The sequence below is a fragment of the Cucurbita pepo genome, chromosome LG02 (assembly GCF_002806865.2).
Source record: "Cucurbita pepo subsp. pepo cultivar mu-cu-16 chromosome LG02, ASM280686v2, whole genome shotgun sequence".
Classification (NCBI taxonomy): Eukaryota; Viridiplantae; Streptophyta; class Magnoliopsida; order Cucurbitales; family Cucurbitaceae; genus Cucurbita; species Cucurbita pepo.
In genome coordinates this window covers 5,048,512-5,071,032 of record NC_036639.1, presented here as the reverse complement: position 1 = coordinate 5,071,032, position 22,521 = coordinate 5,048,512, and the positions used below count along the sequence as shown (strand labels likewise).

General features: G+C 36.2%; 3 protein-coding genes across 8 annotated transcripts; all 3 read left to right on the top strand.

Moving 5' to 3' along the window:
• The first annotated feature begins 1,155 nt into the window (after positions 1–1,155).
• Positions 1,156–12,079, top strand: LOC111788592 (serine/threonine-protein phosphatase PP-X isozyme 2-like). Of its 4 annotated transcripts, none has more exons than XM_023668978.1 (13): positions 1,176–1,381; positions 1,870–2,022; positions 4,208–4,270; positions 4,346–4,431; positions 4,658–4,733; positions 4,820–5,088; positions 5,163–5,241; positions 9,401–9,540; positions 9,819–10,146; positions 10,221–10,328; positions 10,942–11,190; positions 11,293–11,418; positions 11,524–12,079. In XM_023668978.1, exons 1-13 carry the CDS (start codon positions 1,259–1,261, stop codon positions 11,716–11,718), a joined length of 1,995 nt encoding a protein of 664 aa, XP_023524746.1. In that variant the 5' UTR covers positions 1,176–1,258; the 3' UTR covers positions 11,719–12,079. The 4 variants fall into 4 exon arrangements, with proteins under 4 accessions (XP_023524747.1, XP_023524746.1, XP_023524745.1 ...); XM_023668977.1 differs by having other exon boundaries at positions 1,176–1,399; positions 10,945–11,190; XM_023668976.1 differs by having other exon boundaries at positions 1,177–1,399.
• On the top strand, positions 6,404–9,182 carry LOC111788593 (putative BPI/LBP family protein At3g20270). 3 transcript variants are annotated; one of them, XM_023668981.1, is made up of 2 exons: positions 6,404–7,325; positions 9,146–9,182. In XM_023668981.1, exons 1-2 carry the CDS (start codon positions 6,924–6,926, stop codon positions 9,161–9,163), a joined length of 420 nt encoding a protein of 139 aa, XP_023524749.1. In that variant the 5' UTR covers positions 6,404–6,923; the 3' UTR covers positions 9,164–9,182. The 3 variants fall into 3 exon arrangements, with proteins under 3 accessions (XP_023524749.1, XP_023524751.1, XP_023524748.1); XM_023668983.1 differs by lacking the exon at positions 9,146–9,182 and adding an exon at positions 7,691–7,816 and having other exon boundaries at positions 6,407–7,325; XM_023668980.1 differs by lacking the exon at positions 9,146–9,182 and adding an exon at positions 8,722–8,808 and having other exon boundaries at positions 6,677–7,325.
• A 6,618-nt stretch (positions 12,080–18,697) lies between the features above and the next one.
• LOC111788985 (indole-3-acetate O-methyltransferase 1-like) lies at positions 18,698–21,300 on the top strand. The gene is made up of 4 exons (XM_023669594.1): positions 18,698–18,849; positions 19,177–19,593; positions 19,901–20,176; positions 20,684–21,300. Exons 1-4 carry the CDS (start codon positions 18,739–18,741, stop codon positions 21,035–21,037), a joined length of 1,158 nt encoding a protein of 385 aa, XP_023525362.1. The 5' UTR covers positions 18,698–18,738; the 3' UTR covers positions 21,038–21,300.
• The last annotated feature ends 1,221 nt before the right edge of the window (positions 21,301–22,521 follow it).

Genomic DNA, 22,521 nt, shown 5'->3' with positions numbered 1-22,521 from the left:
GATTTTGATTGATTATTGATAATTTAGGTTTACACTTAAGTGTGAGGGTATTTTGGTCATTTTCAAATATCGTGAAAATTCGATGAATCACAACAATTGATTCGTTTCATAGCTCCAACTCAACCTCTCGACATTTGAGGTCACTATGGGTCACAGATCTACCGCTAGCAAATATTGTCTGGGCATGGTTGGATGACACGTACGCTATATGAATGACGAGTTGTAACGGCCCAGATTGTCCTCTTTGGGCTTTTCCCTTTTAAAACGCGTCTGCTAAGAGAAGGTTTCCACACTCTTATAAATGGTGGTTTGTTCTCCTCCCCAACCAATGTGGGACATCACACGCGTGCCCTATGACTCCTGCATGTATCTTATTTTATGATTATATAACGTATGTTATGTTATGTGACAATTTATGCTATAAGTTATCCTATGATATAATTATGCTATGTTATGAAACTACGTTGTGATATCATTGTTATATGATTCACGAACTTCCATATGTCACGCCATACATATTATGTTATCACGTTCATTCTATGCCTATGAGACATTGACATTAATAAGCCATGTATGTTAACCATGAAAGATATGTTCAATATACGTATACATGTCTCATAGGAACGCCATGTCACGAAAAGAACGAGGTATGGTTTGCCTCATTAGTATATGCCATGATTTGAAGCCACGAGACTTCGTTCATTTTATATGTCACACACCTCGACATACTCCACATTATGATTAGCATGAACGCATACACTACGACACTATGCACGCCATGATATGCACTTTTCCCTCCATGGCTTCCTGCAGCGTGAGTGTGTGCTAGGCCAAGAGACCTCATGCATTTTATATGTCACACACATCGACATACTCCACATTATGATTAGCATGAACGCATACACTACGACACTATGCACGCCATGATATGCACTTTTCCCTCCATGGCTTCCTGTAGCGTGAGTGTGTGCTAAGCCAAGAGACCTCATGCATTTTATATATCACACACCTCGAGATACTCCTCATTATGATTAGCACGAATGCATACACTAAAATACTATGCACGTTGTGCGCTAGGCCATAGCTAGTCAGGATAGTTGCACAAGTACTTAGCGTAAAATATTTTATAGAAAGAAATAAGGGAACCCACAGTATACTATTATTTCCCTTCCGGGGCTCTGCGTGGGAGAGAGAGGGAGAGAGATACAGAGAGATACAGAGAGATTCAGTCCTTCAAGAAGAAGAAGAAGAAGAAGAGATGTCTGACCTAGACCGCCAAATTGAGCAGTTGAAGAATTGCGAGCCGCTCAAGGAGTTTGAAGTTAAAGCTCTTTGTCTAAAGGCCATTGAAATCCTCGTCGAAGAGAGCAATGTTCAGAGGGTTGATGCCCCTGTTACTGTAACTCTTACTCTTCCCCTCCTCTCATGCTTTCTATTGCGCTTCTTTTTTCTTTTCCTTTTTAGTTTCATGCTTTTTAACTAAGATTCTTGTCACTGTTATTCGATAATGAACCAGAATTCAGGCAAACTGACGGGTCTTGATTTTTTAACATCATTCTTGTTTGGAAAAACTAGAGTCTTGAGGAATTTTAGCGGATTGTGGCCTTAATTATCGGTATAATGAACGAGAGAGTGCAGTTGTTTGCAAACGATTTTGTGAACACTGAAACGGTTAATGCTCTAAAGTTACCATGGAAACAACAATAGAGAATGATTTAGGGGATTTCTTTTGCTTCATATAGAACTCAAGGATTTTATGTTCAATCTTTTATTTTATGAAAGGCCGACAGTTTATTTCCTCTATGTTTGAGTTTTAGATTTGGATTGATATTCATTGCTAACCTTTTTTCATTTTTTCTTTTCATTTAGATATGTGGAGACATCCATGGGCAGTTTTATGATTTGATAGAGCTTTTTAAAGTAGGAGGCGATTGTCCAAAGAGCAACTACTTATTTCTTGGCGATTTTGTTGACAGAGGAATATACTCAGTTGAGACATTTCTACTATTACTTGCTCTGAAGGTGCGTTTAGTTATTTTAAACAGTTAAACTTTAGTCTTTTTATATTGAAATTTGGTTTTGGTTTTATTGGCTTTCAAGACTTGGTTTGATTTTGAACCAATGCTTTAAGTTGTACACAAGGACATCTTTTTTGAGATATCTAATGGAAATTGGTGTCTTTAAATTTTGTAAGGAAGCAAATAAATAATCAACGAACTTATCTTGCCCAATAAATTGGAGACAGAGATGGAGATTCCTGGAAAATAAGTTGCTTGAGAATAAACAACTTAACAGTCTATAGTGAAGAAGACTTGTATTTGTCTTATCCCAAAATATCTCTTCTCACAACAAGTCTTTATGAAACCGAACTCAAGGTTGTTGGGAGTGAGTCCCACATTGGCTAATTTAGGGAATGATCATGGGTTTATAAGTAAAGGAATACATCTCTATTGGTACGAGACCTTTTGGGGAAGCCCAAAGCAAAACCATGAGAGCTTATGCTCAAAATGGACAATATCATACCATTGTGGAGAGTCGTGATTCATAACATGGTATCAGAGTCATGCCCTAAACTTAGTCATGACAATAGAATCCTCAAATATCGAACAAAGGGTGTACTTTGTTCGAGGGCTCCAGAGAAGGGAGTTGAGCCGCGATTAAGGGGAGGCCGTTCGAGAGCTCCATAAGCCTCAGCCTCAGGGGAGGCTTATAGTGTACTTTGTTCGAGGGGAGGAGTGTTGGGAGTGAGTCCCACATTGACTAAATTAGGGAATGATTATGGGTTTACAAGTAAAGGAATACATCTCCATTGGTATGAGGCCTTTTGGGGAAGCCCAAAGCAAAGCCATGAGAGGACCTAACACTACGGTGAGGATGCAAAAATGGGTTTCCAACCTTTACATGACATGTGTGTTATGTTTGAGAAGGTAGGAGAATTATTGACAATTCATGATCAGCATGTTAGTGTATTTTGGAGCTCTCTTTTGAGATAATGCAGATTTTTTTTTGTTATTCCTCGAACCTTAGGACTCCATGCGTCTCCCTTAAGAAATAGCCCAGTTTTCCTAAATGGGGAAATGTTTGTATGGGAAGTTTGGGATTGCATCAAGATTCAAGCTTATATTGGCGTCTTGCTCTGAGAATTTCCATTATTACCCGTTTCTGTTATTTACTCGTACTGGAAGAATTTTTTACTTGTCAGTTATTGGAGTCTGATGGATGGTTATTTTCTTCCATTAGCTGTAACTTGTATTTGATTAAATGTACTCATGAAGTTTCTTACTATAACAACAACAACAACAACAACAACACTGATGATGATATTCCCTGTCTCTTCTGGAGTGAGTTGCAACTTTTTTTCTTGCAAGATAATCGATATTGCTGTGGATGGCTTTGGCCCTGAAAAATATCGGTTGGCAGTCATATTTTTTCATTAGAAGAAACAACATAGAGAATTAGGCCCCCACTTGTTTATGTTATCTCTTAGTTGTGTTTCTGCAAAGGATGAAAGTTGATTCGGAATATGTTATTATACCTTCAGATTTCTGGGTGTTTGTTTTCCTTGATCTTCTAGGCTTACGAGAGTGCTCAGTCAGGGAAAAGTTCAGAAATTTAAAGCATATGTTTGAGAGTCTGTTCTCAGTAGTTTGTTACCTTTTTTTTTCATCATAATAAGAGGAATGTTTCTGAACCCTCTCTTTGGTAATGGCAGCTCAAACTAAGCTACAAAACAATGAATTTAGAACCTACTTGTCCAGCTCGCCAGAAGCCTTATATTGAAAATGTGTCTATGTCTTCTTACATATACTCAAAGGGGTGACCAGTAAACTTGCATATGGCATCTATAAATTGCCATTTAACTGAATACTCCTCCAAAGTAGGCAAAAAAGACAGTGAAAGCTAATCAAAATTTCAAATTTGTGCACAACCCATTTTGGAACAAACCTTGGTTTTAACCGTAACCCTTTGCATGAAAACCCTAGCATGGCATAACCATGGCTTCTGTAGAGAGAAATAAAGCCTTCAAAGTTCAAAACAAGTTCTGAAAAGACAAACAATTAACATCATAAGATGTTTATGTCAATTTTCAGTTTGTAGATAAATACATGGTATGATGTATATGGTGTTGTTATCCTTAAAGCTCACCCTATTTATTTTATTTTTTAGCTCAACTAAATTTATCTCAAAATGGACTTTTCATTATTAGGTTAGATATCCAGACCGGATAACTCTTATTAGAGGGAACCATGAAAGCCGTCAAATCACACAGGTTAAGTTTCTGGACTTTACTGTCCTAGATAAAATGCTTTGTTTAGTTTTCTTAATATTCTTTTTCTGTATACAGGTTTATGGATTTTATGACGAGTGCCTTTGCAAATATGACTCTGTGAATGTTTGGAAATACTGTACTGATGTTTTTGATTACTTAAGGTTTGTAAATTTTGGTTTTAATCATTTATCACAGAGAGAGGGAGAGAACAAACCAAGGCATGCTTCTGTTTAGCGTATGAGAAGATGAATTTGATGGCATGATTCTATATAATGCATAAGAGATTAAGTTGGTGAATTGCATGTAAAATCATCGGGCAATTTGGACATTAATAATTGCAATTCTAATCAAGTTCCCCCCTTCTTTCTTCCTTTGGTCATTCACCAGTCTCTCGGCTCTTATTGAAAACAAGATATTTAGTGTCCATGGTGGTCTCTCTCCAGCCGTAACAACATTAGATCAGGTTAGAACGCTTCATTTCTCTCACTTGTTCTTAAGCATGTATAAATTGAACTCAGTTTCAGCAAACTACCGTTTTTTAATATTCAGATCAGAACAATTGATAGGAAACAAGAAGTACCTCACGAGGGTGCCATGTGTGACCTTCTGTGGTCTGATCCTGAAGACATTGTAGATGGCTGGGGTTTGAGTCCTCGAGGAGCTGGTTTCCTGTTTGGTGGCAGTGTAGTGACTTCATTTAACCACACGAACAACATCGATTATATTTGTCGGGCTCATCAGCTGGTAATGGAAGGATTTAAATGGATGTTTAATAATCAGATAGTTACAGTCTGGTCAGCTCCTAATTATTGTTACAGGTACGTAATCCTCAAGACTTTGCCTCAACTTTGTGCTAATCTAATGGTTCTTGACATTCTTTATTTCGTTTCAGATGTGGTAATGTAGCTGCTATACTTCAACTGGATGAAAACCTTAATAAACAGTTTCGTGTCTTCGGTGCTGCTGAACAGGTATGGTCAAGATTTTTGTTATATCTGTGAATCCGAACTCAAATATAAAATAGTTGCTGTTTATCACGTGTTATAGTATGAGTAGTTCAGGACTACCTTTCCATGTACTCTCCTACCCTGTTATTCTCGTCTCGTTCGGTTGTAATGCACTTTTCATCAATTACCATGGGCATCCAAACCTTAAACCAAACTAATGAATTAGTTTTTTCATAGATTAATGGGGTGGGTTATATGGGCATACTGTAATAAGTTATCTAAAAAATCATAAATCATTAAATAACTCTGTATGTTAATGAAACACTTGTACTGTTTTTTCCAACTTGGTCTGTCTTTATCATGTGGTTTTCCATCTATAATCTATTGTGGAAAACCGTTATAAAATTTACACTGAGAGCCAACTCTTTTGCCTGTTCTTTACACAACTTAGTACTTCCATAGAAATTGGAGAAGCATTGTCCTGCTGCATATGTTGATATTAGCATACAACGTATTGGATTGTTGATACTCTGCAGGAATCAATAGGAAATCCGGTCAAGAAACCTGCACCAGACTACTTCCTTTGAAATCGTTTCGTGTATGTTCCAATGGATACAGACAAGTTGTGCAGTTGCTTGGTGACGACGATCTCACGACACCTTGGGTGGGAATCATCAACACAATAGAGGGGATACGGATTCGTTAACGAGCAAAAGCTGTGATCATTTCGGATGCTTGGGGGGTCAGCTATTAGAAATTGTCATGTAAAATGCTGATTCCTTGTCCTTGTACCCAAAGATCCAGACGGATGATGATGCCTGATGGCATCTTCCAAAAGGAAGGAGGTGTGCTCTCAAGTATTTCATAGGGTATAAGGATACGTTTTACATTGGTCATGGTAACTCTGGGAGGGGGACATATCTGATGAATTATAATGGAATGGATGAGTTATAGAAGAAGAAAGTGAGTCTGACTCCAAATTCTTCAAGAATTACTCTCTTTTTAGGCCTTCACCTTCCATTCTCTTCTTTTTGAACTGTTTCAATTACTAATGGATCGATCCATTACACGGATTATATTCTTGGCAGCATTTGGAGATTGGTGAGAGTTCTAATAATCTATTTCTATCTTAATTATTCATGAATCAATATGAACATAGTTCAACTGATATAAAGTATATGTTCGTATATGTATCGATGAGGAAGAAAAAAAATTAATATCTTTGAGTCAACGTGAATATATAGGAAAATCAGATTATCCAATAGAACTCCCACAAATAATTCCTGGATCTGTTGCTACCACCAAGACAACTCATTTTGAGATTCGCAAAACAAAACAGAACTTTGACAACCAACGCATCCCCACTGTTGAGTATTTGTCTATTGCTAATTGCTAGCATGACGTGTGGGTTTGATCGTTTATCCGATTTGTAATTACAATCAAATTCAACCATTCAATTCCATTTCAAGATTGCCTAAATCATACTCTTCTTCTCCCCCACTTCATGATTTGTGCACATTTCAAGTTTTTGTGCACAAACGAGTTAAATTTCGGGAAACCCTTTTCAAATATTAAACTCTCCCACTCAATTCTCCTCTGATTTCTTCAAATTTGTGTTCCTTGGCAGAATTCCTCATCTGGGTCACTTCGAATTTCCGCAACTCACTCAAAATCGGAGGGAATAATCTTCTTCGCTTTTCTCTGATATGGGTTCCGTTTTGAAGTTCGTCGTGTTTTCGCTTCTATTAGCTTCTGCCTCTTCCCATATCAATTCCAGCGATGAGGGTTTCATTTCGATGGTCGTATCTCAAAAGGGTCTTAACTTCATCAAGGATTTCTTGATAGACAAGGCAATTTCCTCCATCATTCCCCTTCGTTTGCCCAATATTGAGAAGACTGTCAATATTGCTCTTATCGGCAAAGTTCATATGGGTCTTTCCGATATAATCATTGGCAGCATCGAGGTCGAATCGTCGGATATTCGGATCGGTGAGACGGGTGTCAACATAGTTGTCACGAAAGCCACTGCTAATATGAGTATGAAATGGCAATATACGTACAACACTTGGTTGTTCGAAATTTCTGATAAAGGAGACGCCTCTGTTCAGGTAATTCAGCTACTCGGTAATGTTATTTGATTTGTCTGATCATTTGAACTGAAATTTTGAAGTATTGATGTTCACAAATATGAACAAAACCTGATTAGATGCTTATGAGATAGTTCTGGCTTGAATTGTTTGGAGATAGTTACAACTAGAGTTCATAGCCTCTGGTTTATCTGTTTAGGTGAATCTTGTACTTCCATCAATCAGATGACAACCTGCATATTTAGAATATAGTCCAATTCTACTTCTTAATCAACTGTGATAGACATAGTAGATCTGTAGGGTCACAACCAATATGGCTCTGAATCGTTTGTTATTACGTTAATCGTGTTTGGTTCCGTAACTATTGTGAGCATTGGATTGTATAGGAAACATAAAGAAAGAATGATGCAATTGAGAAACTATATTCTCAAGTGCGAGGTCGGGGCACGAGTGTGGTACCTAAACTGTGAGATCCCACATCGGTTGGGAAGGAGAACGAAGTATTCTTTATAAGGGTGTGGAAACCTCTCCCTAGTAGACGCATTTTAAAAACCTTGAAGGAAAGACCGAAAGGGAAATCTCAAAGAGGACAATATTTGCTAGTGGTGAGCTTAGGCTGTTACAAATGGTATCAAAGTCAGACACTTGGCAATGTGCCAGCGAGGAGGTTGAGCCTCAAAGGGGGGTGGATTGGGGAGTCCCACATCGATTGGAGAAGGGAACGAGTGACAGCGAGGACGCTGGGCCCTGAAGGAGGGAGGGGGATTGTGAGATCCCACATCAGTTGGGGAGGAGAACGAAACATTCTTTATAAGAGTGTGGAAATTTCTCCGTAGCAGACATGTTTTAAAAACTTTGAGGGGAAACCCGAAAGAGAGAGCCCAAAGAAGACAATATCTGCTAGCGGTGGGCTTGAGCTCTTACGTAAACCTAAGCTGATTCTTGGTTGAATTAGTGTCTTTTATTGACACCATCTTAATATAGATATTTGAGGTGAGGTGGCAAATTAAACATAGGTTATCAAGGTAGATATCTGCACCGAATGTGAGTGATTTTATAGGATACAACAGCGCATCATTATTAAAGTACCAATCTTCATTTTTCACCTGAGTCTGAAGACTTTATACGACCTCATTCTCGCCAAGTTGTTTGTACTCACCCTTGTAGAAGCTTTGTTGTTCGAGGGCTCCATAGGCCTCAAGAGAGGCTCTATGGGTACTTTGTTCGAGGGAAGGTGTTAAGGATATTTAGTAATAAATTATAGTTTACCATATATATTATATTTGATATTTTATTATAAGACAAATATTTAATATTTGTCTTATTACCCCAGGTATATTGTTATTTCTATTTATTACTATTTTCATATCCTTGTAATTTATTTGATTATAAATAAGATAACTTTCACACCATTTAGGTGTGGTGGATTAATCAAACATTCTTAGAAGGATTGTTGAATATTGTTGGAAGGGAGTCCCACATTGACTAATTAAGGGGATGATCATCGGTTTACAAGCAAGGAATACGCCTCCATTGGTACGAGGTCTTTTGGGAAAACCAAGCCATGAGAGCTTATGCTCAAAGTAGACAATATCATACTATTGTGGAGAGTCGTGGTTTCTAACATTACCTACTCTCCAGCTGAACAATGAATTGGAGGGCAATTATTCAAATACTTCAGTTCATCAAGATCGAGTGTTGTAGCTCTCCTATAAACTTTAAATGCAGTATTAACTTGGAAAGAAATCTGTTTTTTTTTTTTGTTTTTGTAGCTATCTCTGAGTATCGAGGGTCGAACTCCTTGCATTATGTTCATAGCTTATGCTCGTTTAACTTTACAGAGGTCTTCCCGACGCTAAGGCTTCCTTCGAGAGAGATTTTAAATCATTTACTTACCTACTGGACCTTGAATTGGGTATCTCCAAACACCCCAAACCTTGTCACCAGAAAAAGAAATAACATCAGACAATGTGAAAGAGATGGCTCTGCTAATTGTTGATTGCTTGGCATTTCAACTTGAAGTAGCTTGTAACATATAGCTCTTGCAATGTCTTTTCATTGTTACTGAATCCTTAATGAGGGGCTTTGACTTATAGGTTGATGGTATGAATATAGGCCTAACTCTGGGTTTAAATCAACGAAACGGAACTCTTGGGCTGTCTCTTTCAGAATGCGGATGCAATGTCGAACATATCTCCATACACGTGCACGGTGGCGCATCTTGGCTTTACCAAGGGTACGCAACCGATAACTATTCTGGGGTTTGCCTGCTCCTGACCCTTTTGAATTGAAACTGATCTCTTAGATTCAAATATTCTCTTCAAATTTAACGCGTTGAACAATTGAATCAAAAGTTTCGAATGTACCAAACCAATCTTCGTTTCGCTTTAGTTCGTTTGGCTTGCTGGAGATGATATGGTTTCGTTACGGGTCGATATATTGATGCTAATCTTTGCTTGCTTTGTGTGCATGGTTAGATATTAAACCAGTTGTGGCCTATATTTTTTTGTTCAGGTTGGTTGATGCTTTTGAAGGGAAAATAGAGTCAACAGTTGAAGATAATATTTCCAAAAAAATTGGAGAAGGGGTAGTAAAGCTCGACTCGTCGTTGGGGTCACTTCCACGAGAAATCTCGCTAGCTCATGTTGCGGTTCTAAACGTCACTTTTGTGGGGAGCCCTGTGTTGTCCTCTTCTTCCATTGAATTCAAAATTGATGGTTTATTCAGCCCTTCTAAGAAGACAATAGTTTCTAGCTATAACCGAGGCGATACCGAAGATTCCAGCAATGGAATATCTCGACGTGAAAATATTCTCGACTCAGCTTCTCGTGTTCCCTTTATAGTAAGTTCTTATACACGAAGACTCCAATTTTTCTTTACCGTTTCTTTGGCTAAAGTGTTCCCCTTTTCTTGCAGTATCTCCGTAATGAAACTGAAGGTTCTGTCTGCAATGCTTCAGCTAAGATGCTTGAGATCTCTCTACATGAAAGTGTCCTCAACTCTGCATCACAAGTTATCTTTGAAGTAAGTTCTCATTGATGAACACTCCCATGAACAATCTAATGGTTATTGTAACGGTCCAGGCCCACCGCTAGCAGATATTGTCCTCTTTGGGCTTTCCCTCGAGGTTTTTAAAACGCGTCTGCTAAGGAGAAGTTTCCACACTCTTATAAAGGGTGTTTCGTTCTCCTCCCCAATCGATTTGGGATCTCACAATCCACCCCTTTTCAGGGCCCAGCGTCCTCGCTGGCACTCGTTCCTTTCTCCAATCGTGTGGGACCCCACCAAATCCACCCCCTTTGTGGCCTAGCGTCCTTACTGGCACACCGCCTCATGTCTACCCCCTTTGGAGAACAACCTTTTTGCTGGCACATTGCCCGGTGTTTGGCTCTGATACCATTTGTAACAGCCCAGGTACACCATTAGTCGGTATTGTCTTCTTTGGACTTTCCCATTTAGGCTTTCCCTCAAGGTTTTTAAAATGCGTCTGCTGGGGAGAGGTTTCCACACCCTTATAAAGAATGTTTTGTCCTCCTCCCCCAACCGATGTGGGATCTCACATGAATGCACCCTGCACCCTTTTATAGATCCATTCGGATCAAGGAACTGCTTAACTTAACAGTTATTATGTGGCCAGGAGAATTATATGCACTGGATCGTGGACAAAATTCCCGACCAGCACCTTTTGAACACTGCAGCATGGAAATGGATTATTCCTCTACTCTACAGGCAGTATCCAGATGACGATATTGTCCTGAATATCTCCGCCTCCTCTCCACCTTCCTTGAGACTGCGAGACCAAGATATCGCTGCCTCGATTTACGTCGACATGATTATCGAGGTTGTAAACAATGATGAAGTTATACCGGTTGCTTGCATTTCGTTGGTAAGCTCATGCGAACTTTATTACGTAATCTCGAAAAGTTTGTGATTTCATTTGATTGAATTTCTTAAATGCAACCAACCTGTTTGGTTCTGATTCAAACAGGAAGTTACTGCCTCTTTTTCTCCAGTAATCTTGGAGAAGAATTTGGTTGGTCATGTAACCTTGGAAGATCTTTCATTGTCTTTGAAATGGAGCAAGATTGGTCGTATTCATCTTTATCTAATTGAGGTATGATCGCTTTATATTCAAAATATTTCAACGCTAAATTACGATGTAAAAGTTGTGAACGAGAATCCATTGAACTCGAAGATCATATGTTTCAAAATTTTGCAGAGGACCCTTGTGGGGTTGATCAAAACAGTCGTGGTACCGTTTGTCGACCTGTATCTCTTAAAAGGAGTCCCGTTGCCAAGTTTTCATGGATTAGCCCTCGAGGACGTCGAAATGGCTTTCAATTCTTCAAGGATCATCATGTGCAGCGATGTTGCCTTAAGTGAAGGGTTTAGGCAGCTAAAAGCATCGATGTGACCGTCATACACGGCTACTTACGTGTAAATTTTCTCGTTCATGTGAATAGTTAGAAGCAGAAGAAAGTTGAAAGAGGAAACCCATTTATTTGTAAACACGTAATAAAACTATAGACCTGCCTCGACCCAACCCGACCCATGCATATGTAATTAGGTCAAAGAAGCTCGTGCCCCTTTCCATCGTTCACGTCCCTACAACTAGAAATTGAATGGGGAATGTTGATATTAGAATGTAGAATTTATGCATCAATGATGTTGACTATGTCTAGGTAAAGGCAAGACACTCATGCACGGCTGTCAGGGACATTGCTAGTTTAAAGACTATGAAACATACATATGATAATTATATTTAATTTCGTAGACGATCGGCCAATATAAGTTGTTTTATTTTTACTTATGTGTAGTTTTAATTTCTTATTCCTTTAGTACGGTTTTGAAGACCTCTTTTTAAAGAGGTAAGTTCATGACATTGTTTTATGAACACGTTTTAAAAGGATATTTCTGTACAAGGTATTACGTCATGCATGTGGTAGCGACCGTAGGTTGATAGAAAACTAGGGTAGTTAACCATTCATTTCATTAATGAATTCCGACGTCTTTTCAACTAGAACTTGATTATGGCTCTTCTTCTCTTCAAATAGCTTGAAATTTTGATGGCTTCAAATTCCCACCTCTACAAGAACAAAAATTCTCATTCCATTTGGTCGAGATCCTAAATAAACAAAAATTCTCATTCGATTCACATGTCCAATACGAGCAAACCCCATTTTCAACAAGGCTCTAGACCTTCTAACTCTCAATCGGGTTACCTTTTCAGGTCTCCTCGGTTCAAGCTCTCTTATTCTCTAGAAGGAAAGACATCATTTTCTTTGATGGGACGTAGGAATAAAATAGAACAATCGGACAAACCCCATTTTCAACAAGGCTCTAGACCTTCTAACTCTCAATCGGGTTACCTTTTCAGGTCTCCTCGGTTCAAGCTCTCTTATTCTCTAGAAGAAAAGACGTCATTTTCTTTGATGGGACGTAGGAATAAAATAGAACAATCGGACAAACCCCATTTTCAACAAGGCTCTAGACCTTCTAACTCTCAATCAGGTTACCTTTTCAGGTCTCCTCGGCTCAAGCTCTCTTATTCTCTAGAAGAAAAGACGTCATTTTCTTTGATGGGACGTAGGAATAAAATAGAACAATCGGACGTGAAACTAAAATATAACGATGAATGTGAAACATTTTAGGGTTTAGTTTGAAGTGTGTAAGAGAAAGGTAACAGTTTTGTCCCTTCATTGCTTTTAAAAAAGGCCCTAAAAGGCGACACCGTTCAGTCTCCGGCAGGCCGGCCGGCAAACCCACCTGAAAACAACCACTCATTTGGCCGTATGAACCCCTTCTGTTCGGCTCTGAAAATCTGCAAGGGTTGCAGAGATTTGAACAACATTTGCATCTTTTTTCTTTCTTTTTTGACCATTCCACCATTTTTGCCTCCCTTTTTGTCTGCCACCTGGTAGATAAGGGTACGTAGTTTTGCATGGGTGATGAGCTTTTTTACAAATCCGACACTAAAAAGTTTCGGTCGGGGTATTCGAAAATTCGATGATCCGAAAAACTCGATCAACAGTACTGTTGCGTTGAGTTTTGAGTTGGGTTGACGTCAAATAAATTAAAATTTTATGTCTTGAGTTGATTCATGAGTTTTAGTAATAATAGATTGTATTGAACCGAACCAACTGAAATTTATTGTTAATTTTAAAATATATATTTTTGTTTACGATATAATTATGCTGTGAGATCCCACATTGGTTGAAGACGGAAACAAAACATTCCTTATAACAGTTTGGAAACCTCTCCCTAAAACTGCGTTTTAAAATCGTGAGGCTTACGTCGATATGTAAGGAGCTAAAACGAACAATATTTGTTAGTAGTTGGCTTGAGCTGTTATAAATGGTATCAGGGTCAGACACTAGACGATGGGCTTGAAATGTTACAAATGGAATCTGAGCCAGACACTGAACAGTATGCCAGCGAGAATGTTGGGCCACCTGATTAGAGAGGAAAACGAAATATTCCTTATAAAGATGTGGAAACCTCTCCCTCACAAACATGTTTTAAAACTGTGAAGTTGACGATGCTACGTAACGAATCAAAACGGACAAATATCTGCTAGAGGTGGGCTCGAATGAAAAAAATAGAATAATGTGACTTATAAGACAAAACATGTTTTAAGCGACTATTAAGATAATCTTAATCTTAACAAAGAACGAGAATTTAAAAATTAAATTAAAAACATATTGGTTCAATCATTCTTATAATGATCATAGATGGTAATAGGGTTAGTTAATTTGGTAGTTAAAAGTTAGGAGAGAGAAGGCAAAAGGGGCAACAACCACCTTGTATGTCGTGCTCCGGCGACCATCACGGCGGCGATGACTTCTAGAGAGAGAAAGAGAGGACCATTTTTTTGTTTTCTTTTTGGTTGGATAGCGTGCAATTTTAACCGAATTTGACTACACGACCTCCAACATCCTCACTTCTATTTTATTTTATTTTTTTTATTTTAATTAAATTTTCAAATTTTTTAATAATATAAAAAAAAAATCTTAAATTATATGAAACCTCATAATACTTTATTTTTAAAATAGCTTTAAATTTTTAATACCCTTTCAAAAATATATTTAAATTTTCAAAAATTTCATTAACCCTTTCGAAATTTTTTTTTTAATAATTTAAAAATATTTTTCAGTACTGTGTTTAAAAAATACTTTTTAAAAAGTAGCATTAACACTTCGGACTTTATAAAAAAAATTAAATTTTTTTTTACTGTCAATATATGGACGAAAACTGTCTATGGACACATCATCGATTATCTAAATTTTTTTTAATGTTACCTTCAAAGTTCATGAGTATTTTTGAAACGTTGTACTCGTGATAAAGATTTTTTTTAATTTTTTAAAAAATTAAAAGTATTTTTTAAATTATGCAAAAAGTTTAAAGATAAATTTTATTGGATCGAATTTCTCTAAACAATTTTTTCCCTCTTTCTTTATTTATATATATATATATATACACGATAATTTTCATTTTTATTTAAAAAAGGTAAAACATCTTAATAAATTCAATAATATTTTATAAGGAAAAAATATAATAACATAATTTCTAAAGGGGTCGGTGAGGATTAGGGTGGGTCCAAGGATAGGGAATGTAATTTCCTTCCCCGACTTTGTTTAGCTAACGAATAGAAATCTCTTATCGCTCCCTCCCACATTCTTCGTTTCAATGGGTATTTCCCACCTTGTTCGAGGCAGATCCCTATGAAGCCGTTAAATGAACGTCTCTAATCAAAATCAAAATTATGACTTCAATCGGTCGATAAGCTTGGCACGTCACGTCGTTGCAAGAGATTACGTGGATTGAAAAATAACGTCAATATTCAATAATTTAGTACTTAGTATATGTCTAAGTGGACAATTGAAATTTGATATCAAATCAAAATGTTTTATTTTCAAAGGGAATGATGATGTTTCAAAAAAAAATTAAATATATATATATATATATACTTTATTTTATTATATAAAAATATTAATTAATTTGGATTTTGATATCAAATCAACGTTCGTACCGTAAACTCAACGTAATTTAGATTTTAGGTTCAGATCATATAACTATACAAAACAAATTTTGTAAGAATTCAATGGATATAAAATCGATGGTGATAATTTCGTCTTATTTTAAAGAACGATTATTAAATAAAATTTAATGAGTTGATTTGATGTATGATTTAAGGGAAAAAAATCGAGTCATGTTACTTTTAATTACGAAAAACGTGGCGCTAGCCCTAGCTTTTGTAGGGTTTGATTTTCGGTACCAAAGTTAGTCAACAAACAAAGCCTACAACCCTAATTAATAATTATAAAATTTTGTTACGTTCAGATTGGTTTAGAATATAAATTTAATTTTGTAACACATATAATGTTAATATGGATGTTCATAGGACGGGCGGAGACGGGGAAGCTCTTTTCGCATCCCCGTTCCTACCTCTTATTTCAATTCCCATCTCTCGAAAATTTTCATTTATTTTTTAAAGGATTGGGACGATGATCGAATCCCTATCGGAAAATTTTTACATTTTTAATATAATTTTTTAAAGAAAATATATTCATTTAAAGATTTTTTTAATGTATAATTTCAATTTTTCAATATAATTTTTATTAAAAAAATGTAAAACATCTAATAAAACGAGAACCATATTAATTTCTAAAAATTTAAATTTTAATATTAGAGTAATAGAAATATTTATTTATTTACTAAATAAATATATATACATGTATGTATACGTTTATTATATATATAACGGGAACCATATTAATTTCTAAAAATTTAAATTTTAATATTATAGTATAGAAATATTTATTTATTTACTAAATAATATATATACATGTATGTATATGTTTATTATATATATATAACGAAATCCTATTTATTTTTAAAAATTTAAATTTTAATATTAGAGTAATAGAAATATTTATTTATTTACTAAATAAATATATATACATGTATGTATATGTTTATTATATATATATAATGGGAACCATATTAATTTCTAAAAATTTAAATTTTAATATTATAGTATAGAAATATTTATTTATTTACTAAATAAATATATATACATGAATGTATGTATATGTTTATTATATATATATATATATATATATATATATTCGGAGATTTGTCGGGGTCGAAGTTGGAGATGGGGAATATAATTTCATGCCCGACCAAGTTAGTTAACAGATAAAAATTTCTCTCCACTTCCTTCTCATTCTTCATTTTGTTCGGGCGGATTCTTGTCCCACATCTTTAGTGATACGTTTATAGACAACCTAAGATAGACAACGCTAAATAGACAACATCATACAGTTACCTTTTAAGGAACATACATAATTGTTTGTTATCTAATTTGTTCGTTAATTATGATGTTAATTACGTAATTGATACATTATAATAAGTCTATAATTATTGATTAATAATTTAATTGTGGTGTAAAAGGAGAAAATTAATTAATTAATTAATTAAAAATTTGATTCATTGCCTATCATAATGTTGTCAACCATATTGCATGCCAAGCTTTATGATTCTATGTATTTAACAACAAGACAAACACAAGTACTCTATTGTTTCCCTATTTAGATTGTAATTATATTGCCTTGTTTTATTTTTACCTTTTTCTTTATTATTATTTTTTTTTCTTTCGATTTATTTTTCGAGTATCGTTAGAGTATTCAATCTTAGCGTGAGATCCTACGTTATTTGGAAAGGAGAACAGAACGTTCTTTATAAGGGTGTGGAAACCTCTCCCTAATAGATGCGTTTTAAAATCGTGAGGCTGACGATAATACATAACTGTGATGTCTCATGTTGGTTGGGAGGAGAATAAAACACCCTTTATAAAAGTGTGAAAAACTTTTCCTAGACGCGTTTTAAAGCCTTGAGAGGAAGCCCGGGAAAGTCCAAAGAGAACAATATCGGCTAGCGGTAGACTTAGGCCGTTACAATAACGGACCAAAGTGGACAATATTTGCTAGCAGTGGGCTTGAGTTGTTACACTTAGTAACAAAAGTAGGTGTGAAATATTAGAATTTCAAATCTCGATTTAGATTAGGATTTGGAAACTAGATTCAGAATCTATAATTGTGACATTCCCGTTTGATTACAAAGGAACAAAAAATTGAATTTAGGGTTTCATCCATTTGGTGTACCAGTTATCGTGCCCACGGTAAACGCTGGGTAGCCAAGTGCGGAGCGGATAACTGCTGAAAGCATCTAAGTAGTAAGCCCACCCCAAGATGAGTGCTCTCCTATTCCGACTTCCCCAAAGCCTCCGGTAGCACAGCCGAGACAACGATGGGTAGAATCTATAATCCTGACATTCCCGTTTGATTACAAAGGAACAAAAAATTGAATTTAGGGTTTCATCCATTTGGTGTACTAGTTATCGTGCCCACGGTAAACGCTCGGTAGCCAAGTGCAGAGTAGATGGTTGCTAAAAGCATCTAATTAGTAAGCCCACCCCAAGATAAGTGCTCTCCTATTTCGACTTCTCCAGAGCCTCCAGTAGTACAGCCGAGACAACTTGAGATTCTATGCCCCTACAGGGATGGAGTGACAGAAGTTTTAAGAATTCAAGGGAAGGTCACGACGAGATGAACCATTTATTATCACAATAGGTGTCAGGTGTAAATGCAGTGATGTATGGAGCTGAGGCATCCTAACAGATCAGTAGACATCAATTCCTTTTAGATTTTCATAAAATAAAAAAATAATAATAAAACCCTAATATTTCATATTAATTTGTCAAAATAAAAACAAAGTTTTTCAATTTTCTCTCTATTTAAATAAAACACAATTAAATTAATAGGGTAATATTACTAAATAAATAAATATATATATATATTAATCATTTGTACACCTATTATTATAGAATTTCTGTTAAATGTCGGGATAAACCACTTTAATTTGTTTAACCCCCAATTAACACAATGATTTATGTAAACTAATCAAAATTAGTGAAGATGATTTGTAATTAATGACTGTTCTTGAGTATGTACATATTAATCAGTGTGTAATTAGTAATTAATTTATTAATTTTATATTACACGTCATCATACCCATTTCTATTATTAGTAACTTTTTAATATAATTAAATTTTATTTGCATAATAATTATGTTTCTAGTCCCTAATCTTTGTGATATTTTGATTCTATACTTTAAAATAATAAAATATTAAATTACTCCCTAATCCTATTGAGTTTACGGTTAATAACAAAATCCGGCGGAAATCTAGGACTTTTTTCTTTTATGCATGTGNCCCTTTTTTTTTTTTTTTTAATTTTTTTTTATTACTATAATTTATTTATTTTTTTTAGCCCTTTTGTTCTTTATAAATATCCAACTCTCTTAAGCCAACCACTTACTCATAACTCAAGCCCCCCTTCCCTCCAAGCTTAGAGATCAAGCTTAAGCCCTTCCCATGGCTCCCAAGGGCGATAACGTGGTCGTTTCGAACATGAAACTCGAGCGAATGTTGAGCATGAAAGGCGGCAAAGGCGAAGGAAGCTATGCCGACAATTCTCAAGCTCAGGTACAGACCTTTTTTTAGCTCGAGTTTAGTTACTAGTTAAGTTTGTTTTCATCAAAACATATAAACGTTCGTTCTCAATTATTATAACTCTATATTAGCGATTCTCAACTGGGTTTGTAATATAAAATTAATAACCCGACTTAATTTGACTGTTCTGGGTTTTTAGCTCGAGTTGAGTTACTAAAAATATATGGTCGTTATAATTTGCACATGGGTTCGTAATATAAAATTAATAATCCAACTTAATTTGGTTGTTCTGGGTTTTTAGCTCGAGTTGAGTTACTGAAAACATATGGTCGTTATAATTTGCATCTGGGTTTGTAACAGGCTCAACATGCTAGATCGATGCTTCATCTTCTTAAGGAAACATTGGACGGAGTTCATTTGAGCTCGATGGATGTTCCGTTCGTGGTGGTCGATCTCGGCTGCAGCTGTGGTAGTAACACCATTTACATTGTGGACGTAATCATCAAGCATATTATAAAGCGGTTCGAGGCTTTGGCCGTCGACCCGCCGGAATTCACAGCGTTTTTCTCCGATCTCCCTGGAAATGACTTCAATACCCTCTTCCAGCTACTCCCGCCGTTAGCCTCCTACGGCAGCAGCATGGAGGAGTGCCTGGCAGCTGACAACCACCGTTCCTACTTTGCCGCCGGCGTTCCTGGCTCCTTCTACCGCCGTCTGTTTCCGGCAAGGTCCATCGACGTGTTTCACTCCGCCTTTTCGTTGCATTGGCTCTCTCAGGTTTTTCATAATATTTGCGTGCTTTTTAAGTTCCATAATTTTCGTTTAAATATTATTATTATTATTATTTATTTTTGGTATTTGCATGGCATTAAAAAATTGAAATTTTTTATTTTTTTATTTTTGGTGAAATTTAATTTTTATTCAAAATTTTTCAAATTTTTAATTATTTAATAAAAAAAAATAAAATCAGCTTTTAACCCAAAAGGAAAAAAAAAACATTTAAAACTATATAATAAATATTTAGAAATTAAAATCGAATATATTTTAATTTGATTGGAACATGTGGGTCCCACCGACACCACAGGTACCGGAGAGCGTGGTAGATGCGAGATCGACGGCGTACAACAGAGGGAGGGTGTTCATCCACGGCGCAAATGAGGCGGCGGCGGCCGCATACCGGAAGCAGTTTCAGACGGACCTTGCCGGATTCCTCCAAGCCAGGGCCCAGGAGCTGAAGAGGAGTGGGTCCATGTTCCTTGTCTGCTTGGGTCGTACCTCACTGGACCCCACCGACCAAGGTGGGGCCGGCCTCCTCTTTGGGACCCACTTTCAAGATGCTTGGGATGATCTCGTCCAAGAGGTACCAAATTGCAATTATTGAAATTATATGGATGGAATTTAATATATATCTAAATTATAAGGACTAAATTAAAATTTGTGGTAGGGGCCAAAAAGAAATCCCGACAAAATAATCACAGCCGTTGATATTTTTGTTTCATACGGAACTATCTTACGTAAAAATGCAGCTGAATAATTCCCCCACCACCTGTTTTATATCTCTCCTTTACCAGACCAAAAAGCAAAAATCACTTTATTTCAAGAGATAATGATTCAGTGCTGCCGGTCTCACTGAACCCCTTTTTTTTTAATACTTTTATGATGAACATCTATCGGTCATGATTAAACCCCATCATTTCTACTCGTCTGATGTCCCCTCCGACAACTCCATCCATCCGTCCACTTGTCGGAAGGAGAATGATTGTGTTCCCCGACAATATTGTGTTATTATTGTTTCATGGAATTGCATGCATTATCCACATTTTGCTCTTTTTAATTTAAATATAATTTAATTAATTTTGGTATTCAGGGACTAATAAGCAACGAAAAACGTGATAGTTTCAACATTCCTGTGTACGCACCGAGCTTGCAAGACTTTAAGGAAGTAGTAGAAGCAGATGGTTCGTTTTCCATAAACAAGCTTGAAGTTTTCAAAGGAGGTAGTCCATTAGTAGTGAACCAGCCCGACGATGCTGCAGAGGTTGGTCGAGCTTTAGCCAACAGTTGTCGAAGTGTCTCTGGTGTTCTTGTTGACGCCCATATTGGTGATCGACTCGGGGATGAACTCTTCTCTCGAGTCGAACGTAGAGCTACAAATCATGCTAAAGACCTTCTCGAGAAGCTTCAATTCTTTCATATTGTGGCATCGCTTTCCCTTGCATAAAAAAAAACACAAAAATTATGGTTTCTTCACCATTTTCTCTCATTATAACTTTGTTAGTGTGTTGTTTTGAGTCATTTTACTGACTGTGTATTGTTCATCTTGGCTTCTTGGAATCCCGAAAAGAAACATTGTAAAAAGAAGCTAAGTGTGCAGTGTAACCCTTCTCTTAGTTTAAGGCTTATTTGTATGTTCATAAATCTCAAACGTCTCTCTTTGTATGCAATCGAAAGACTTTATAAAACCAAAGTAGTTGTGTATTTATGGATGTACGTTCGATTGAGATCGGTGTCGGGGGCTGACAAGTAAGGCCTGTTTCAAGTAGAGGAAGATTAGGGTTGTTTCGAGAGTATTATAACGTTCATATTATGTATTAGATTGAGATCAGTGTCGACTTAATGGCTAGTCGTGTACAGATGTAATCGTATTCTTATTTCAAATAGCGGAATTCACTAAAATAATTGACAAACCGTAGTTCAACCTTCAAAATGAGCCAAACGCACTCCTGTTTAGTGTGTGGTCTTTAGGATTTGAGCCGAGTATTGGATGATGGACAACAACATTGACCTTTGCCTGCTTATTCTTCATGTGTCACTCGAGGCTTATGTTTCTCCTTCTTTGAGGTGGAGCTTTCAGTGGTTGAGCTACAACGACCATCTTCTTCCACTGGCACTCGACGACAACGACTTCCTTGAAACCCTAAAGGCATGGCAACATGGTGAATTTTAAAGGAAAAATCATAGAGAACCAAGCCCCGTTTACCGACAAATCACAACCAATCCGAGAGAGTGTTCTAAGAATCAAATATATTTTCTTCTACGAGGACTTCCTAAACAAAATTACAATCGTAGTTTATCAACCACTAGCAAGACAATGGGATCGGAGAGAAACGAAGCTGCTTCACCGCAAAAGAACAGATTAAATAAGGTGACAGAAGAAGCTCACTGACGGTTAAACAACATCGTGTATCACACTGCATTGACTGAAACCTAACAGAAAAGAATGACGATCCACAAAGCTTCAATGGCCGAAATCACCTTAGGAAGAACTTTATACTCTAAATCGATAGAGAGAAAATATTTACGGTGAGAATGTGAGAGGAATGGTGAAAACATTAACTCAATTGATCGTAAAAATGGTTAAAATGCACGATCTCGAAGAATGAATCAAAGACCTACTCGTGACTGGATCAACGAAAACTGTTGAATTTTTTATACTAATACAATAAAGTTAAAATGCGATCATTTTTTTTAAAAATTTAAATATATACTCGATTTCTATTAAAAAGATAAAACAAATTAATAAATTCAATATTATTCTATAATAAAAATATAATAGAAGATCGTAGACAAATATTTTAATATATATAAAAAAAATGAATAATTAACTTCCGAATTTATTTTTAAAATTTTAGTTATTAATGTAACACGTGAAATAAATAAAATATATATATATATATATGTATATATATTAAAAAGTAAGCTAAC